This window comes from Peromyscus maniculatus, chromosome 12 (genome assembly GCF_049852395.1).
Source record: "Peromyscus maniculatus bairdii isolate BWxNUB_F1_BW_parent chromosome 12, HU_Pman_BW_mat_3.1, whole genome shotgun sequence".
NCBI lineage: Eukaryota > Metazoa > Chordata > Mammalia > Rodentia > Cricetidae > Peromyscus > Peromyscus maniculatus.
Window position 1 is genome coordinate 49216590 of NC_134863.1, and position 21388 is coordinate 49237977.

Consider the following 21388-nt stretch of genomic DNA (forward strand, 5'->3'; position numbering starts at 1 on the left):
ATTCAGTATTCATGATCAAATGACTCCTTGCTATATTTTAAAATAACCTACATACAAAGAGCCACATCTAATTATAAGAGGAACATCATTTTATCAGTGTATGCTACTTTGAAGACTAAAGATAAGTTGACTGGAAGCATCTACTCCAACCCAGCAGTCTTTCTGCACTCCTTACATGATTAAGAGGAGCAATATATCCTTACTTCATTTTGTGTATTTTTTTCTTGAAGATTCATTTTAACTTCACAAATCCTTCTTTAAAGCTTCTTGTCTACAAACTACCATGCTGTGTATTGCAAAAGTCAGAAAGTGTGATAAGATTTTAACTGTAATGCAAACAAATTTGTAGTCAAAATTCAATATTATACAATGTTTAATGTGATCTAAGAACAATAAATAAGCTCTCAAAGTCTTTAGTTTATTATTATTCTCTGAGATTCTTCTAAATGCTACACAAATTCATCAAATTGGTTATTTCTTTTTTATATTTTTATTTTATAATTAATTTAATTTTACATATCAGCCATGGATTCCCCTGTTCTCCCTCCTCCGACTCCCCAACCTTCTCTCCAAACCACCCCCCATTTCAACCTCCTCCAAGGCAAGGCGTCCCCTGGGGAGTCAGCCCAGCCTGGTAGATTCAGTTGAGGCAGGTCCAGTCTGCTTCTCTCTGGACCAAGGCTGAGCAAAGTGTCTCAGCATAGGCCCTAGGTTCCAAAAAGCCAGCTGCACCAAGGACAGGTCTGGGTCCCACTGCCTGGGGGCTTCCTAAACAGTTCAAGTTCATCAACTGTCTCACTTATTCAGAGGGACTCGTCCAGTTCCATGGAGGCTCCTCAGCAATTGGTTCACAGTTTATGTGTTTCCACTAGTTTGGCAATTTGTCCCTGTGCTTTTTCCAAACATGGTCTCAATATCTCTTCCTCATATAATCCCTCCTCTCTCTTGCTGATTGAACTCCTGGAGCTCCACCTGGGGCTTGGCCATGGATCTCTACATCTGCTTCCATCAATCACTGGATGAGAGTTCTATCATGACAGCCAGGGTGTTCCGCCATCTGATCACCAAAGTAGGTCAGCTCGGGCTTTCTCTTGACCATTGCCAGTAGTCTGTTGTGGAGGTATCTTTGTGGATTTCTGGGGACTTCTTTAGCACTCTGCTTCTTCCTATTCCCATGGGGTCTTCATTTATCATGGTGTTCCTTTCCTTGTTCTCCCACTCTGTTCCTGATCCAGCTGGGACCTCCCTCTCCCCTAAGCTCTCTTTCCCCCGACCCTTGCCCTCCATTACCCATCTCACGCGCAGCTTGCTCATGTAGAGCTCATCCATTTTTCTGTCATTGAGCGATCCCTGTGTCTTTCATAGGGTCTTTTTACTAGTTAGCCTCTCTGGAGTTGTGAGTTGCAGTCTGGTTATCCTTTGCTTTACATCTAGTATTCACTTATGAGTGAGTACACACCATGTTTGTCCTTCTGAGTCTGGATTACCTCACTCAGGATGATATTTTCTAGTTCCATCCATTTGTCTGCAAACCTCGTGATGTCATTGTTTTTCTCTGCTGAGTAGTACTCCATTGTGTATATGTGCCACATTTTATTTATCCATTCTTAAAATGTTAAAAATTTTCAGTTGTAAATTAGACTCTACGTTTCACAAGTGGTAAAAACAACAACAATAACAACAAACAGTCCAGATAAATGAAATGATAAAGAGAAAGGCTTTATGTGGATTACAATTTAAAGGTTTTAGTGTGGCCGGGCGGTGGTGGCGCACGCCTTTAATCCCAGCACTCGGGAGGCAGAGCCAGGTGGATCTCTGTGAGTTCGAGGCCAGCCTGGACTACCAAGTGAGTCCCAGGAAAGGCGCAAAGCTACACAGAGAAACCCTGTCTCGAAAAAACAAACAAAAAAAAAAAAAAAAAAAGGTTTTAGTGTGCTATTAGTTGACCCTCTCATTTAAGGCTTAGCATCATGGTACAAGTACACTGACTGTCTCACAAAACTATTCACTTCATATCTAAAGGACAAAAACATGGCAAGAAGATGGGCTCAGAGTCTCAACAATCTTCTTCAAAGGATGCCTGTATTGATAAAATCTCACACATAACCCATATGTTAAAGTTTGTAGAACCTTTCAATAGCCCCAAAAGGTAGAACCAGCCTTTATATTATATGTAAGTACTTGGAATAATATCAGGGTGAACAAACATGGGATGTGGGAAACCAATATATTTTACTATGTTTACAAATACAATCACACACACAGATGAACTCATATCCCATATAAAGTACGAATTCACACAAATACATGCAAATGTACATATATATCTTTACATCCCCACATATATGATACTAGCAATAATATTCCACTAATATTTATCCAAGAAAGATATAATACCAAAACCACATGATAGAAGTTTTGGAAAGGAAGAGAGTATCAACAGAAGGTGGAAGGAAGTTTTGCAATGTTTACACATGGGTGGAGTCGTGTCTGGAGTGGGATTCTCAACAGCCAATTTCAGTGTATGAAGAATAAACACGTGTGAAACTAGAGATGGTTCACTCACTCTGTGCTCACCCTGCGCATGAAGCTTACAATTAAGATCACCGCAAATTTAAAGCACACAGAATTTGTTCTTTTTCATATCTATCCCAGAAAATCACCAGGGACTAGAACATCACAAAAACTTATTACTATTTGAGCTTAGGTTATACATATTAAACCCCAATCAACCTACCTAAAATAAATCTAGGCTGTGGAGACCATTTTCCTATCTTCTCCACTACAATTCCTCAATAAAATCTCCCCAATTATTTATTTCATAAAACCTGTTAATATCTTGATTCACTGACACTTTTTGTATGGAGAGAGAACACTAAACAGAACTAGGAAGAGGCTCAGAGTCAGCCAGATGGTGAGTGTGATGGACCTCTCCTCACTCTCACAAGCATAGTGACCACAGAGCATCCTTTGACAGTCTGCCCACAGTCCTAATCTTACACTTGTACTCCCATGGCTTTTTCATTTCCTGTGAGAAATGCAAGTTGAATTGCTGTAAGAATCATTATTTCACACAAGAGAATTTAATGAAAAACCTATATTTCTAAGAATTTCCAAGTCTCGTGTCTATTTACAGAAATCAGCACTGTCCCATCAGAACAGATAAAGGTGCTATGATTTTCCAAGCTGACTACAGCATCATATTCATTTTCTTTGTATAGGGACTACATCACTACAACAGTCAACGTGTTAATGAAAACACAATGAATGACATACAAACCTGATAAAGTATTTTAATGATTTCTGTTGTATTTATTGTCTTAAAACTATTTGTATAATTTAAGATTCATTTCAAATACTGTAAGAATATGGGTACATAGACAAGAGTCCATTTAAATATGTTCAGTGTATAAGAGCAGTTTCTACACAAGATGAATAACTGTGTCTGCATCTCCAGCAACACAGCACACAAATGTCAGAAGGAATGGGCTTCCATTTCCACTGTGGAGAAGATCATGGCCCCACACATGCTTGTAATATCAGTGATACAGCAGGTGTAGAAAAAGGATTGTTGAGGTTAGTAGGTTAAAATTCCATGTTCAGTGAAAGACACTCTTTCCAGAAAGTAAGTTAAAGAGTTATTAAGCAGGACACTGGGCCTCTTCTGGCCTCTGCACAAGTTTGCATGACCAGAGATAACCATTCACACGAAAGTGTGCATACACCACAAATATACACATACAAAACAACAACATCAGCAAAATTCTAGGTCAGGTTCATTTTCAAAATATTTAGAACAGTGTATAAAATATAGCCAAATTAAGCGTGCACAATATTGTGATATTTAATAAGAATACAGCAGATAATAATATGAGATCTATGCATTTCTCTTTAAGAATTTTTCCAATGAATTTTTTACTTGCTTATTTCTCAAACTGTAGATAATTGGATTCAGTACAGGAATTATGACTGTGTAAAATACAGAGTCCATCATATCATTGTCATCTACTTGTGGAGATGCAGGACGCACATACATGAAAAGAAGAGAGCCATAGTATAAAGACACCGATAAGAGGTGGGCTCCACAGGTGGAGAAGGCTTTCTTTATGCCTTTGATAGATTTCTGATTTAAGATTGAAAACAGAACAAGTGTATAAGAGACGAGAATAGTTGTAATAGTGAATACCTGAATTGAGCCAGAGAAAATAAAAAGCATTAGGTAATTGAGAGAAGGGTCAGTACAAGAAATCTTTAACAGTGGCATAACGTCACAGTAAAAGTGATGTATTTTGTTAGAACTACAGAATGTTAGTCTGAGTAAAAAACCTTCATGAATTAAAGCATGAATAAATCCACCTACAAAGGACAATATTAACAGACATATACAGAGTTTATTTGTCATAATTACTGGATAGAATAAAGGTTTGCATATGGCTACATAGCGGTCATAGGCCATTGCTGCCAAAAGAAAACATTCTGTGGTTGCACTGACTGCAAATGAAAAAAACTGTATCATGCATCCCGAAAGAGAGATGAGTTTACTCTGGGCAAAAAAGTCTTGGAGCATCTTTGGTGTAACTGTGGATGATAGCCAAGTATCCACAAATGCTAAATTCCCTAGAAACAGGTACATGGGGATGTGAAGGCCAGGGTCATTCCAGATGAGGGTGATCAGACCAAGGTTCCCCACAATAGTGATAAGATAGATCACCAAGAACAGCAGGAACAGGGGGATTTTCCACTTTGGCAGATGAGTGAGACCTGTGAGAACAAACTGTGTCAGCAGTGTTGTATTCTCTGTTCCCATGTCCTCACTGGATGTCCCTGAGATGAGAAATGATAGACGTCACACAGAATTCACAAAAATTTGTGAAGTAAAATTTTGGGTAGTAGAATTTAAAATACAACTATGTACTCATCAGAATGACCACCAAATTTCATTTAATATCACTATATAAGATTAAAACATTTCAATTCATTATTATAATTAAAAATCGTGAATACATTAACATATTTGAGGAAACGATACCTTTCAAATTTGTGTGAAACCTATGGAATTACAAATTGGTTATGTGTGAAAATTCTTTATGTTACATATTCAAAATTAAGGCAAAAGAAGTTTTAAGCACCTAGATTATACAATGAATTCAACAGAAGTGTCTTAGTCAATTCAAATACTGTAATTAAATAAAGTAAAATCTTGCAATGTATAGTGGTCAGCGAATTTTTTCAAAAGTTATTATACAGAAGAGAATAAAATCAGTTTCTATTAGGGTAAGCAGAAACCAGTAATGTAGAACACTCTTAATTTATCCAGAGGCTCCTGTGTATTGCATAATTGTCTGGGAACATTTATTCAAATTGTAGATCATAAGATTTGTTATAAATTAGCATAGGAGTTTATAAACAAGACTTTAATGGCCAAACTTTATAAAATTATTCCAGATAATATTCAGTACAAATGAGGTTATTGAAACATGTGTGACTGGACATTGGCAATACTAGGAAGACAGAGATTAATTGGACAGGATTTGAAATATCAAGTGACTATATTTGATATATACAGCTATACACCAAACGTGAACTTGGTGTTCAATGGAATGAAATATTGTTTGTTGACTTTTGGTGTTTCCATATTGTTTTTCACAATTAATATACACTAGTCTGTTGGTCGTTATCACTGAATATGAACTGTACATACTTAGTAGTATTGGTCTACTGTATGTTTAACATTAATGATCATGTATGATTGCTTACCTCCCTTCCTTTTATGTCCACGTTTTTCCAGGTAATTATTCTGATACCTCCAGAATTTCTATGTTTAAACGATTCATTTCAAGAGCCCATGTTACTTCAAAGTAAATCAAAGGAAAGGCAAGTATTGATACAAACCAGAACTGAACCTGATATTTGAGGGATATGGTTTTAATGGTGGGAGGCTTGGAATGTAACAGACAAATATAATTCCAGGCAAAATTAAGGATCTTTGAGGGTAAATTACAAGAGATTCCCTGGGTGTTGGAAATAAGAAACATTTAATAGCTTAGAGTAAATAGTTTCCTGTAATCAGGAACGTAGCAGGTTATGATGGGAAGGAAATGGCCACACAGTGATCTTATGTGTTCTGAGAAATGTGGCGTCAGTTGATATTTGTTTTATGGTCCTAGGCTACTGTAGTCTTTTATCTGTAGAACATTAAGAAAAAGATTTTAAGCAAAGTGCTAAAGAGTGGGAGGAGAGATGAGGAAGACATTAAAAGAAGAAAAGACATGACCGATATGAAATGGTAAACTTTTATATATAAAAAGCAATAAAAGGGAGGAAGCAAAGCAGGCAGTGCTTAGCAGAGACTTATGGAAAAGAAAGAGAAAGTAGCAAAGGACTTTTAAAAATCTAGAATGCCTCTTTTTTAAAATAGTTGTTATATATATATTCCTAAATACATGGGACTGTTTGGAGAGAGGAAAGGAAGTGGAAATTATATAAAGATAATCTGCCCATATTGAAAATGAATAAGTAAATAAAAGCTTATTTAAATTTACACTTGAAATATATGTAGAATGAAGAATAAGTTTCTGATGTTTTGTTTCCAATGTTGTCTTAGAGTTCTTGTTTACTATCTATTGTGAGTCTTGAAAAAAATTATTTTCCTTTTGTGGAAATCAAAATATATTTTTCTACAAATTTTACATTTTTAAACAGATATATTAAATTTGACTTCATTAATTTTTTTATGAATGATATGTTTGAACTTATATAGTCAGTGCTTGTGCTTTTTCCTGTATTTCTATGATGCATTTTTGGTGTCAAGACAATTAGAAAATATTTCAGTGTAAATCTTTCTAGTTTGATTTGAGAACACATATTTACACATCACTCTAACAATAGTATAGGTTACATTCTATTTTGTTTTGTCTTAGTAGAATAAAATTGATGCAGATCAATTTGTATACAGGTGATATACACCATGCCAATATTTCATTTTAAAGCAAATTTAATGGGAATAGTTTTCCTTCTACAGAATCTGAATCACACCAAGAAACACAAATTCTCAAATTACTTGAGATGTGAGATATAACAAATTATTAACACAAGAAAGAATAGTGGGAAATATCTTTGACATATGTCAATATGTATTTATTTTTAAGTACATAAACACACACACACACACACACACATATATATATATATATATATATATATATATATATATATATCAAGGTATAGTACTCAATGAAACATAATGTATACATGCAGTCTATTCTGCATACATTTATAAATATATAAATTATGCAAGGATAAAAAAGAAACAATATAAGGATTATTTTGTAAGTAGAAGACATAACTTAAATATTTTACTTCTAAGTAACTGATCTTAAAAGACTTATGAATGAACATGACTAAAGGAACATGATTAAACGATCCTTTTATTGACATCAGAATAATTTTACATATGAGGATCATTAAGGTTTCATAATGAATTCTGGGTTAATATTCTAGTTCAGGAGAACTTAAAAGTCATTATAGTCAAGGCTGGACATGGAGTGGTCCAGCTGCTAAATGCTAGACTCACAACTAGAAGTCATTCCTGTAAGATAAAAAGATCGTATATGGTGTGACACAGCACAGCTCCCAACACCTCTAAGACGAATGAAAAAGTGTTGGAAAGATGGCAAAGGCAGAGGAGCATAAGTGGTTTGCTTGTTTGTTTGATTGATTTGCTTTGAATATTTTTTTCTTTTTTTTTTTAAATTTTCCTTTTGGGGGATACGCTGCAAGCGTGAAGGGCAGGACTGGAAAAAATCGGAATTGGGGTGCCTGATATGAAACTCCCAAAGAATCAATACAGAAATTATGTTAAGAAACATTCTTAAAGATAACAATTCTAGATACTTTGCTCACTTATACTTGGCCATGAATTAAAATGTACAGGTAATTCTTTGTTGTTGCTATTTTCATTTATACCCAGATATGTAAAAATTATTATGAATTAAAAGCATTCTTAAATTTCCGTGGAAAGCATGGTGGATACTACAAAACTCATTTGTTTCTTACCTATATCAAGCAAAAAAATTGCAGCGGTCCTTTAAAAAGCATCAGTGTTCTGAAGCAGAAAGAGTACTACAAGACTGCAGAACCACGTGTGATGATTCTGTTAGTGACAATTCGTTTGGAAGTTTCGTCTCTAAGCACAGCAAACTTTGTTCGTATGGCTTTTCCTTTAAAGCAAGAACCTTTATACCCTGGCCTGCCTTCTCCATAGAAGGAAGGGCTGAAGAACCGGAATTCCCACGAGAGCCTCAGGGTTCACTGGAGGCAAAGAAGGGGTTTCTCTGCTGGACACGGTAGATTAGGTCAGAAGTCTAAATTGGTTCCATGGGGCACTGCAGACTTCAAAACCATAAGTGTTACTGTAAGAGACTCTAATTTTAACCATAGAAGTTATAGTACCATATATTTCCCATCACACTTCTGCCAAACTAATATACTATTTTATACTTTGAGGACTCTGGATAGTATGCTTTTTCTGAGCTCATCAAACATGATTTTATTAATGTCAATGATCAAGTCTCATTTCCTTAAACTGTGAATTGTGATTCCCATGTGGGTTCATGAAATATTTGGTGGTGATAATGGTTATCTAAATGTATAAAAACCTTAAAATTCATTCAGAATTAATGTGATGAATCTGAGGTGTCTCTGGCAGTCCTTAATCCTCCTGTACTTGGCCTTCACTGAAGCTTTAGTGAACACACAGGTGCAGTTTCCACTGCAAATAACATTGTTTTAACCATCATAAAACTCTGTTTCAAACATCTGGTTCACAATCTAGGTTACTGTTGGATATGAATTTCACTTTTGACTGTACACACAGTGTTTTGTTTTTTGCTTTTACATAAGTGCACTAGTTTAATTGCATAAAACTGAGAACAATAAATTTCTTTTTATTATTATTTTGTATCAATCTCAAGTTAGTCTGTCTTTTGATAGCCTTCTGTTAGCACGAGGATTTTGTATCAGTTTATGTAGGGTTGTGGAAGTGAATTTATTTTCATTCTGCATACAGCTATGCAGTTCAATCAGCAACATTTGCTAAGATATTATCTTTTTTTCCACTGTATATTTTTTCTGCTTTGCCAAAAAAACAAACAAACAAACCAGATTCCTTTAGGTATATGGAATGATACCTGCATCTTCTATTTGATTCCATTGATCAATGTGCCTGTTTTCATATCAATGCCAATCTATTTCTTCATGATACAACTTCAAATCTAGGATACTGGTACCTTTTGTGGTTCTTTTATTATTCAGGATTGTCTTAGCTATCCTTTTAAGTGAGTGTGTGTGATTGTTTCCATATGAAGTGGAAGTTTTTTTTTTTTTCAATTTCTGTGAAGAATAGTTGCCAAGGAGGACCCATAGATCCCTAAACATAATGGTTAGCATTAATGGTACCAGAAGGCACTACAAATGCTATTTATACAGAAAAGAAACCTCAATCTTAGCCAGCTATCAACTCTGTGACCTACAATTATCCGACTATAAGACTCAGATCTACTGGGGCAATAGTGGCAGAAATGCTGTGGGAGTAACCAAGCATGTTTTGATTGGGTTTAAGACCCACTCCATGTGATGGAACCCACAGCTGACACAGTGACTAGATAGGTTGTGGCCCTGAGGAGAAAATATACTACTATAATTATGCTAAATAAACACAGAAAAAAAATCACTCCTAATGACACATTGTTCATAGATCAGTGCATCACTCAACACTGTCAAAGAAGCTTCTTCTTGCAGTAGATGGTTATTGTCATAGAGACCAACAAGCATCCTGACCATGAGAAATCTTGGAGCACTCAACCCTAACTATGTCTTTATCTAAGCCCTCTTTTCAAGACTAAGAGATCAACAAGGTGGGAAGATTGTAAGAGCCAGTTTGACTACAAGAAATAGTCTTCTGTATATGTGCATTCACAAAGATTATGACAGCATGCAGAGAATCTTCACCAATTTAATCAAGATCAAATCCATGCATGGAGGTAGGAAAGTGAATAAATGTTCCACCTGTAACTAAGAAGCTCTTTTCAATGTATGGCTACCTGGGAATGAAAATGATTTTCTCCAATGAAGTAATTCTGAGTATATAAATTACCCTCCAGAGCAGAACTCATGCTCAGGATTAGCTGTATAAAACAAAACAGACTCCATGTTTTTGTGTAATATTTTAGCATTTTTTTTTTTACTTTTGAAGAAGGAAAGAACATAAAGTTAGGTGAGTGCAGGTGAGGAAGAGCTGGAGGTATTGGGGGAGGGGAAGATATGATCAAAATATATTATATAAAATTTTTAAATTATTTTTAAAATTTAAATAAAACATATTGTTATATTTTTCTAAATTATATGCAGATATATACACCAGAACATGCATTTAAAAGGCAACTTAATGGAGTTAAATATTTACTTCTACCATGTAGATTCTGAGGACAAAATCTAGGTCCTTGAGCTTGATGACAAGCACCTATATCTGCTGAGTCATTTTTAAAACCTCCTCAAGTGTTTTTACACATGGATACTCACTTATTGAAATATCATTCTACTACAGCTAAATCACAACACACACACACACACACAAATGTGTTTTTTTAGATATTTAAAAAAATTAATTTTAATTTAATTTAATTTAATTTTATAATTTAATTTAATTTTACATATCAGCCACAAATTCCCTTGTTCTTCCCCCTCCCGCTCCCACCCCCACCTTCTCCCATCCCACCCCCCATTCTCATCTCCTCTATGGCAAAGACTGCCCTTAGGATTGAATTCAACCTGGCAGATTCAGTCCAGGCAGGTTCGGTCTCCTCCTCCCAGGCTGAGCCAAGTGTCCCTGCATAAGCCCCAGGTTCCAAACAGTTAGCACATGCACTGAGGACAGGTCCGGGACAGGCCAATCTACTCTCTCACTTATCCAGATGGCCTGATCCAGTTGGGAGCTCCTCAGCTATTGGTTCATAGTTCATGTATTTCCACTAGTTTGGCTAATTGTCCCTGTGCTTTTTCCAACCTTGGTCTCAACAATTCTCGCTCATACAAACCCTCCTCTTTCTCACCAATTGGACTTCTGGAGCTCCACCTGGGGTCTGGCCATGGATCTCTGCATCCGGTTCCCTCAGGCATTGGATGAGGTTTCTAGCACTACAATTAAGGTGTTTGGCCATCCTACCACCAGAGTAGGTCAGTTCGGGCTGTCTCTCGACCATTGCCAGTAGTCTATTGTGGAGGTCTCCTTGTGGATTTCAGTAGACCTCTCTTTACGTAAGTAAAAGGAACAGAACATGTATAGTATTCTGCATACTTTTGTTGGAAGATTCAGTTGAATTTTCTGAATACATGTATAAGACCATCTCTATATAAGCCAGTGATCTGTACATTGCAAGGGACAGAAAGCATAGTAGGACTTTATAATGTAAAAGAATTGTAGGTCAAAATAAGAATATACAAGTTTGGGTGTAACCTAAGGACAATAAACAAGCCTTTTATTGCTTTAGTGGAGTGAAATATGCTAACCTTGTTGAAGTTATCAAAAATAATGCATGAAATTAATTATATATTGAGATCACACCTGCCAGAAGAACAAGTAGGGTGCCCCTGGAACTTCTCTACTCTCTTTGTTCCCCCATAGCCACTAACGCTGCAGCACATCACTAGCTGTGGCCTTCCCTCTCCCTGTCCACACTTCCTATGGACACCACAGATTTCTCTCCCAGACTCTCCTGTCACACTTGCCACTGTGCCCCAACCCCTATTCAGGCAGACATGCCTTGTTCAACCACAGGCTCCAAAAGACAACAGATCCAGCCCATATTACTACACTCAGCAAACCATTCAACTACTATTGGCTGAGAAATAAGATATTCCATGATAAAGTCAAGTTGAAACAGTTATCCATCTACAGATCCAGCCAAACAGAAGGTGCTAGTAGGAAAAATCCAAACCAAGCAGCCTAACTATACCTATGAAAACACAGGAAATAAAGAAAAAAATCTCACACCAGCAAAACTAAAAGAAGGGGAACACACACACACACACACACACACACACACACACACCGACCCCACCACTAGCACCACAAAACCCCCACAAAATTACAGGAACTAACAATCATTGGTCATTGATAACTCTTAGTATCAATGGCCTCAGATCTCCAATAAAAAGACATATATTAGGAGAATGGATGTGAAAAAGGTGTTCATTTTCTGTGGCATATAAGAAACACACTTCAACATCAAGGATATACATTACCTTAATGTATAGGGTTGGTAAAAGGTATTCCATGAAAATTGACATAAGAAGCAAACTGGTATATCCAGTTTAATATCTAAAAATTAGACTTCAAATCAAAATTAATCAGAGGAAATGTGGAAGAGCACATTTTCACCAGAGGAAAAATCCACCAGGATGACATTTCAGTTAACACCTGTACCCCAAATACAAGGGCACTTACTTTTGTAAAAGAAACACCATTACAGCTCAAATCGCATGTTGATCTTTACACACTGAAGTGGGAGACTTCAATACTCTCCTCTCAAAAATGGAAAGGTCATCCAGAATAACACTAAACAGAGGAATCCTAGAGTTAATTGACATTATAAACCAAATGAACCTAACAGATATTTGCAGAACATTTCACACAAACACAAAAGAATATATCTTATTCTTAGCATCTCATGGAAATTTCTTCATAACCAACCACGTACTTGGACACAAAACAAGTCTCAATAGATACAAGAAACTTGAAATACTTCCCTGCATTTTATCAGATCACCATGGATTAAAGCTGGAGATCAACAACAGATACAATAGAATTCTTACAAACTCATGGAAACTGAACAACTTTCTACTGAATGAAAAATGAGTCAATACAGAATTTTTTTTAAAACAAAAATAAGATTTCCTAGAAGAAAATGAAAATGGATACCTAGCATACTCAAACTTATGGGATGCAATGAAAGAGATGCTAAGAGGAAAGTTCATAGTACTAAGTGCCTATGTTAAAAAACTGGGGAGAGCTTGTACTAGCAACTTAACAACACACCCCAAAGTTCTAGATTAAAAAGGAGCACAACTAAGAGGAGCAGATGGCAGGAAATAATCAAACTGGGAGTTGAAATCAATAAAATAGTAACAAAGAGAATGATAAAAAGAATCAATGAAACAAGGAGTTGGCTTGTTGAAAAATCAACAAGATAGACAAATAAATCAGAAATGAAAGGGGAGACATAAAAACAGACTCAGAAAAAATCCAGAGAATCATAAGGTGATATTTTCTCTGAGCTTGTCAATTGCAAATGGACTAGACATTGTTTAAGTATTTATTGCTTGTATATATTGTATGTAGTTATTGTGCTTATTGTATATAGTTTTTCTTATATTAGTTATAACATTTTTCCTTTTTTCTTTTTATTAAAATAGAAAGGGGAAGTATGGTAATATTTTATTTGTGCTGAAATGTGATTTTATTTGTATGTTAATAAATAAAGTTTGCCTGGAGATCAGAGTCATATCAAGCCATAAGGAGAGTCAAGCAGGGGTAGCACATACCCTTAATCAGATCACATGGCAGGCAGAGTCTCTGTGTGGTCGAGGACATAGACAAGCATGGTGACATGAAACTTTAATCCCAGTACCAACCATAGAGACCTGGAGGTCTGTATAGATAGGCAGTGACGAGGAAGTCATGTGGTTGGGTTTAAAGCCAGTGAGAAGGCAGAGCAGAAAGGCAATAAAAAGACAAGTCAGACAGGAAGAAACTCTCTCTCTGGGGAAGCGATGGTGGCGAGGTGGTAAGATAAGGTAGTCATGACTCGCTGATCTCTGGCTATTTACCTCTGTATTTGGCTCTGTGTTTCTTATTTACTAAGACTGTTTAGAATATCATCTACAATATACTTTTAATTTGAAAACCTGTAATCCACAAAATTGCAAACAATATAAAAAATAAGGATAATTTTCTCCATAGATACCACTTACCAATTAAATCAAGATAAAATAAACAATATAAATAATATAAATAGACCTATCACCTCTAGTGAAACAGAAGCAGTCATTAAAAGTCTCCTAACCAAAAAAGGTCCAGTTGGGTTTAGTACAAAATTCTACCAGTCTTTCAAAAGTGTTAACACCAATATTCTTCAAATTATTCCACAAAATAAAAAACAGAATGAATATTGCCAAAATTGTTTTGAGTCCACAGTTATTCTGACACCTGAACCACATAAAGTCTCAACAATGAAAGATAAAGGACCAATTTCCCTTATAGATGAAAATACTACCCAATGGGAGCTATGCCTGTTTGGGATTAGTGGCCAGTGTTTTGGAAAGGAGCGGGAGATTAACTGTGTGGTTATAAGTGGGGGCTTGGGCAGAACCAACAGGACTACTCTCTGCCCATGTCTCCCATGCTTTGGATGGATCACCCAGTTCAGAGAGTGTCAGCAACATCAAGTAGAAAAGAAGCTGTTCCTTAGGTGACTCACACAACCATTCATATACAATCATAGTGTCTCTTGTTGGAGGAAAATATCCAATATTTGGCCCATAGGGCAGTGTAGATGACAGGTAGAAGTCCGTCACAGCAGTGGGCATTGTCTTGAGTCATGTGTCAACAAGCAAGGCAAGACAGGCTCAGTTCATTTGCAACCGTATATGGGTAAATGTACAATTCTGAGGAAGAAAAGTGAGTCAGCATCCCACAGCCCTATTCTACTGTATTTCAAAGTGAGACACTTGTGAAACAAATAAAATCTCCTAGTTTTTCATTCCCTTACCAGGAAGGAAGATTTGCCTGTTTGTGTTCATTTCTGTGTTTTGTGGGTAGTGGGTTGAGCTCACACATGTGCACACATGCATGTGGAAGTCAGATGTCTTCTTCAACACTTCTTCCCTTTACTTTTGTGTCAGGATATTTCACGGAGCCTGGAACTCTCAGACTGGCTAGACTAGCTAGATAGCAAGCCCCAAGATCCTTCTATAGGTGACTCACCAGCATTGCAATTGATAGTTCCAATATTAATTACAGGCATTCTCTGTCCCTTACAGCTCTTTGAATGGATGTGGGGCTTCTGAGCTCACATCTTCATACTTCCTTGCCAAGAATTTTTCAACTTGAACCATCTCCACAATCACTTTATTAATTCTTTGATAATTCTTTTCAACTTATTTTGATCATATTCACCAAAGCTCTGCCCCACGTGCCTCCAATATCTATCCCCTTTTCTCAATTCCTTGCCACTTTATTCCTCTCCATTTCCATTGTGAAAAGGAGACTATTTCAGTAGATTCCTGGTCCTTTGACTCTTACAATCATCCTATTCCTTCTGACATTACCTGAGGCTTTGATGGAGGGGTTGTGTTGCAAATGAATTCACTGGGCATGGGTATCTCATGGTTAATTTTGATCTCTGCAGTTTGATAACTTCTGGATTTCTGTAATTTTATCTCCAGGAAAAGGAGCTTTTTGATATTAGGTGGGAGTTACACTTATTTGTGGATGTAAGGATCAGCATTTAGAATGCAGTTGGAAATTATATGTGCGGTGCAAGAGGCAGGAGTAGGCTTGTCTCTAAGATCTATGGCATCTCCTATCACTTGTAATTAGCTAACTTCACTTTTTGAAGAAATATCTTAATTTTTTGTAATTTTGTTTCTATTTTCCCTATTGTTTTAATGCCTTTTCCCAATATTCTTTTCTCTCACCTTGTTTCATCTCTCTTTTTTTCTAATATTGTCATCTACATTTCTTTATTGACTTTTGTGCATATGTGTATACGTGTGTGCCTGTCGCTATATCTCTCTGTGTATCCCCATCCCTGCAGCTATCCCTATATAAGATGTTTATCTCCTTGTACATCACATCCTTAATTGCACTGGAGACAGTTTTTTATACATCTTTCCCCTGACTGCATTGTGAGCTTCTTACCCCAAATTATTCCTACAACCCAAGCTCTTATCCCCAACAGGTTTGTTCCAGTGCCCCTTCTACTCAATATCCTTTCAGGTATCCTGATTCTACTTAAGTTATCGAGGCAATGCACATATTTTAAAGATTTAGATCATTTTCCTGCAAAGAGCCACCAAGTAACTAATGGCTCACTCCTGACTTATAGCTATTTAATACAGAATTGCAGTTCTGAGAAAGATAAAAGCTGTGGCTTGTCAATATCTATGTGAGGCCTGCCCTTTTCTGATTAGAAAGTAAGGAGGAGTGGATGTGGGGGAGGAGGCTGAGGGGATGTGGTGGAGAGATTGGAAGGAAAGGAGGAAGGGGAAACTTCAGTCAGGATGTAAAAGAAATGAATAAATAAACAAACAAACAGAAAGAAAGAAAAAAAAAACAATCCTTACTAAGTAGAAACGATGTTTTAGAGCCAATTAAATACCGCTGTCCGTGCGTGGGTGCGTGAGCACACACACACACACACACACACACACACACACACAAAAAAAAAAAAAAAAGGGAAAGAAAAGTTCAAATTCTGGGGCAAGTTTTCAGGGCATAGTGCATCTTAAGATCAAAGAGTGGCAGGATTGTATGTGTATGCTATATGTGTTTGGTGTATATATACATAAGTGTATGGGAATATGTGAACACATACATCCACACAGAGGACAGAGGAGCACATTGGTTGTCCTGGTCTATCACACTCCATCTTATGTGCTCAACAAAAAGTCTTTCATATAACCTGGAGCTGTGCTGAGGGCCAGCAAGCTCTAACAATCCTCCTGTCTCCACTCCTCACCCAAATACTAATATTACAAGTACATGAGGGCATGCCCAGCTTTTTAATTTGGATTCTGGGGATTTGAACTCAGATCCTCCTACTTGGGCAGCACATTTGCTGCTGAGCCATATATTCTGTCTAGTGTTAATTATCTTCATAACTTATATTAATTTTACATTCTCACTTAAAGTGTCAAACTCTAGACTATTTTCCATCTGTTTTACTTTTATGCACCAATGGTGAGAAATTTAAGTGTTAGGTAAGTTACACCCAAACTAGCAAGATAATTTTCAAGCTTACTTTAGTAAGACCATGTTCTCATTTGGGTGGTTTTAATTAATTTCAAAGAGTTCATATTTGTTAGGACTTAAATTCTCTACAGAAAAGTAATGATGTCAGTGCTGGGAAATCCTCTCGGGATTTGACAGAAGGCTTTAAGTCTGCAGTACAGGGTTGATAGCTGTCATTACATGTGGGTAGCCGGGATCTTGTTTTCTCCCATCTCAATTTTTGCGAGATCAAGGTACATTCCTATTATTAAGTTCTACCTTGACTGTAAGGCAAATATGTACTTTCAGAAAGTGCTCCTCAGTGAAATCCAGGTAAGATAACTTTTTACCTTAAATATCTGCATGCCAAATGTTTTCTTTACTAATTTTTAAACAAATGTTCATTTCTCTCCTAAATTTTAACTCCTTTCTTGAGTGTGTAGCCCATCATACAATTCAAAGATATGTGGAAGCAAGTTGAAATACAATACTGTAATCCACTTCACCTTATGTTTACAAGGTAGAATCCCAAAATACTTAGGTAAGTTTGCAAATTAATCACCTAAATAATTCAGGTGTATATTAAAGTAATTTCCCATAATGACTCAGATATGTCATATAAAATATTCCTGAACAAATAAATTTCGATTACCTTCTCTCAATGTTTTGATTACTGAAAAACAAAACCATTTTGGGCATAAAGTTATATAATTAAATTTGTCATTCATTGTGTCCCAATGAATCAGTAAGTATTAAGAGCTAGTAGCAGTCTAAAACAAAATGAAATTGGATGCAAATTTTTAGAATTTAAGCTATTTTATCTTTAAGGTTTAAAAATATAAGAAATTAAAAAAAAATATAAGAAATTAATCCATCTCATGAGGCTCTAACCTGCAGGGCACACCTTAGAGAGCATAGTTTTCCAAGGAAACAGAAAATCAAAACGTTTCTAGTTTATGTTTTTTAATATTTTATATTTTTGCTTTATTTTTATAATGACAAATAAGTCTCAACTTTAGTTCCTGTTGTGTTTGCTATTTAAACACAAAGCTAATCCCCAAACAGGTACAACCAAGACATTTTGTCTCACAGTTACACCCTCCTTTGAATCCTTCTCCACGTCTGACTGGACTAGCAAGAGGAAAACTTTCTTAGGTAGCACCAGCATGAGTCAGGGGCATGGGCATGGGCGAGGTATTGGGACAAGGGTAGATTCTCATACCTGGCTCCTAAGCCCCAGCCCCTGGACTGAAGGTGAAGGGTGAGACAGTCCTCCCCAGGGAGGGAGAAGGAAGCCCCTTGTTCTTGCAATCACAGGCAAAAACTTAACTATAATCCTGGTTCTCTGGCTGCTAAGCCTTGCCAAACGCATCTGATGCCTGATGCTGGCAGGGATCCTGGGCTTCAGCATCTTCATGGATGCCAAGGGATCTACTTTGTCAGCAGGTAGAGAACTTTCCACACAGCTGAATCAGGGTTGGAGAGTGGGTGAGTAAGAACTTAGTAATCTCTGGTCCCATTTAAAACCTTACTTTTGATTAGAATAAAATACCATTGCAAACCAGTCAGCCAAGCCAAAGAGATAAAAATAAACAACCCCAGGAAAACAGCGCAGTGATATATGAGGATGTGTGTGTGGGGGGGGCTGTTTTCTGTGCATTTTTCCATTTTTTATTTTAAAAAAATGTATTTTTACTATTATTTAAAAAATAAATTCAGCATACCTATTTCTATAAAGAAGGAATGCAGTTTCAGAAGACTTACCCTGCTAGGGCAGGAGAATAATGCTTTTTCTTGGCCCTGCTCAAGTCAGACTGCCCACCCTCATGCTCGAGGTGCCTGGGAAAGCCATAAATCTGTGGAAGAGGTCTGTTCCCAGCTGGGATTGCAAGCATCAGGCTCAGTAATCTTTCGAGAAAACACAGGTCACTGTAAAACTCACTGTAAATTTTTGTTAACAAATATTCATACCCATCAATGTATAGCTGTCAAAACTCTGAGAACAAGAGCTTGCAGACATTTTGTCCAGGCTGTGTGCCTGCCAGGTGGCAGCACCCTCACGCACCCACTCTCTTGGAAGTGGGGTGTGGAGATGTCCTGGCTTTCATCTTGGCCAGGGCTCGGCTTTCGAGTTCATGTTCAGAATGGGGATCTCATTGAGATCACTGATGTCGAGAAGCAGGATGCTCTGTATGCACAAGACCCCTCTGCAGGCTGCTACATGTACTATTTTCAAAATCTGTGCAAAACCTACTGTGTGTATGTCACTGCAGAAATGAATCACCAGAGGAGACGGAACAGTCACAGTAAGTGTGGGAACTGCAAGAACAAATTGTAAACTGTATGGCATCCATGGCATGACTTCCTCATCACCATCGTCTGAGACACTGCAGCTTGGGAGGAGCCCCCATATGATTATGGCAACCTCAGCACTCCTTCATCCGAGTCTATTTTTGGCTGAAGCCTTAACAATGTCGCTGTCCTAACTCCCTTTCACCCTATCTTCTTCAAAAGACAAGGTGTCCTCAGAGGGAAATGATTTTTTACACACACTTACTCATAGCTAATTACTTCAAATGTTTTTTAAAAGTATACTAAAGATGCCTTTTCATATAGTATTTAAATATCTGTTATAGGTTTCCAAGGTGGTCTTGAATAAGATGTCCTTATAGTTCCAAAACTTTCATATTCCATTCTATTTAAATTCTAGTTGTTTTGTAACTCTTTGCATACAGGGTGAACTTTCAGGCTTCCCATGCAGTCTAAGATTTGGTGCAAGTTTTAGAGAATCAAGTTTAAAATTTTTAAGATAATATTTTCATAAGATAATGACATCAAGATTTACTTTGTAGATAGTTCCTCACAATAACACCTATGCAAAACAAAGAATTGATAAAAAGGTGCATTAGTACACTGAAAGAAAAGGCAATTAGAGATACATCACCCTTTACAATAGCCACAAATGACATAAAAATACCTTGGGGTAACACTAACCAAGCAAGTGAAGGACCTATATGACAAGAACTCTAAGTCCCTGAAAAAAGAAATTGAAGAAGATGTCAGAAAATGGAAAGATCTCCCATGCTCATGGATAGGCAGGGTTAACATAGTAAAAATGGCAATCTTACCAAAAGTAATCTACAGATTTAATGCAATCCCCATCAAAATGCCAACACAATTCTTCACAGACCTGGAAAGAATACTCAACTTCATATGGAAAAACAAAAAACCCAGGATGGCCAAAAGAATTCTGTACAATAAAACAACCTCTGGAGGCATCACAATCCCTGACTTCAAGCTCTACTATAGAGCTACAGTAATAAAAACAGCTTGGTATTGGCATAAAAACTGACATGTGGACCAATGGAATCGAATAGAAGACCCTGACATTAATCCACACACCTATGAACATATAATTTTTGACAAAGTAGCCAAAAGTGTACAATGGAAAAAAGAAAGCATCTTCGACAAATGGTGCTGGCATAACTGGATATCAACGTGTAGAAGGCTGAAAATAGATCATATCTGTCACCGTGCACAAAACTTAAGTCCAAGTATATCAAGGACCTCAACATAAATCCAGCTACTCTGAACCTGATAGAAGAGAAAGTAGGAATTAGTCTTGAAGGCATTGGCGTAGGAGATCACTTCCTAAATACAACACCAGTAGCACAGACACTGAGACAAACAATCAATCAATGGGACCTCTTGAAACTGAGAAGCTTTTGTAGAGCAAAGGACACAGTCAACAAGACAAAGCGACAGCCTACAGAATGGGAAAAGATCTTCACCAACCCCTCATCTGACAGAGGACTGATATCCAGAATATATAAGGAACTCAAGGAATTAGACATCAAAATGACCAACAGTCCAATTGAGAAATGGGCTTTAGAACTAAACAGAGAATTCTCAACAAAGGAAACTCATATGGCTGAAAGACATTTAAGGAATTGCTCAACATCCCTAATCATCAGGGAAATGCAAATCAAAACAACTCTGAGATACCACCTTATACCTGTCAGAATGGCTAAGATCAAAAACACTGAAGACACTTTATGCTGGAGAGGATGTGGAGCTAGGGGAACTCTCCTCCACTGCTAGTGGGAAAGCAAGCTTGTACAACCACTTTGGAAATCAATATGGCGCTTTCTTAGAAAATTGGGAATCAATCTCCCCCAAGATCCAGCTATACCACTCCTGGGCATATACCCAAGAAATGCTCAATCATACCACAAGAGCACTTGCTCAGCTATGTTCATATCAGCATTGTTTGTAATAGCTAAAACCAGGAAACAACCTAGATGCCCTTCAACTGAAGAATGGATAAATAAATTGTGGCAC

The 21388-nt window shown here is 37.0% G+C and overlaps 1 protein-coding gene across 1 annotated transcript; it reads right to left on the reverse strand.

Moving 5' to 3' along the window:
* Window positions 1-2214: 2214 nt before the first annotated feature.
* LOC102909712 (olfactory receptor 5H19-like) lies at window positions 2215-8211 on the reverse strand. The gene is made up of 2 exons (XM_076548331.1): window positions 8056-8211; window positions 2215-4824 (listed from the first exon to the last, which is right to left on the reverse strand). Exon 2 carries the CDS (start codon window positions 4805-4807, stop codon window positions 3878-3880), a length of 930 nt encoding a protein of 309 aa, XP_076404446.1. The 5' UTR covers window positions 4808-4824; window positions 8056-8211; the 3' UTR covers window positions 2215-3877.
* Between the last annotated feature and the right edge of the window lie 13177 nt (window positions 8212-21388).

Coding starts and splice junctions, on each gene's coding strand:
- LOC102909712 (XM_076548331.1), bottom strand. CDS start 4,807: ATGGGAACAGAGAATACAACACTGCTGACACAGTTTGTTCTCACAGGT.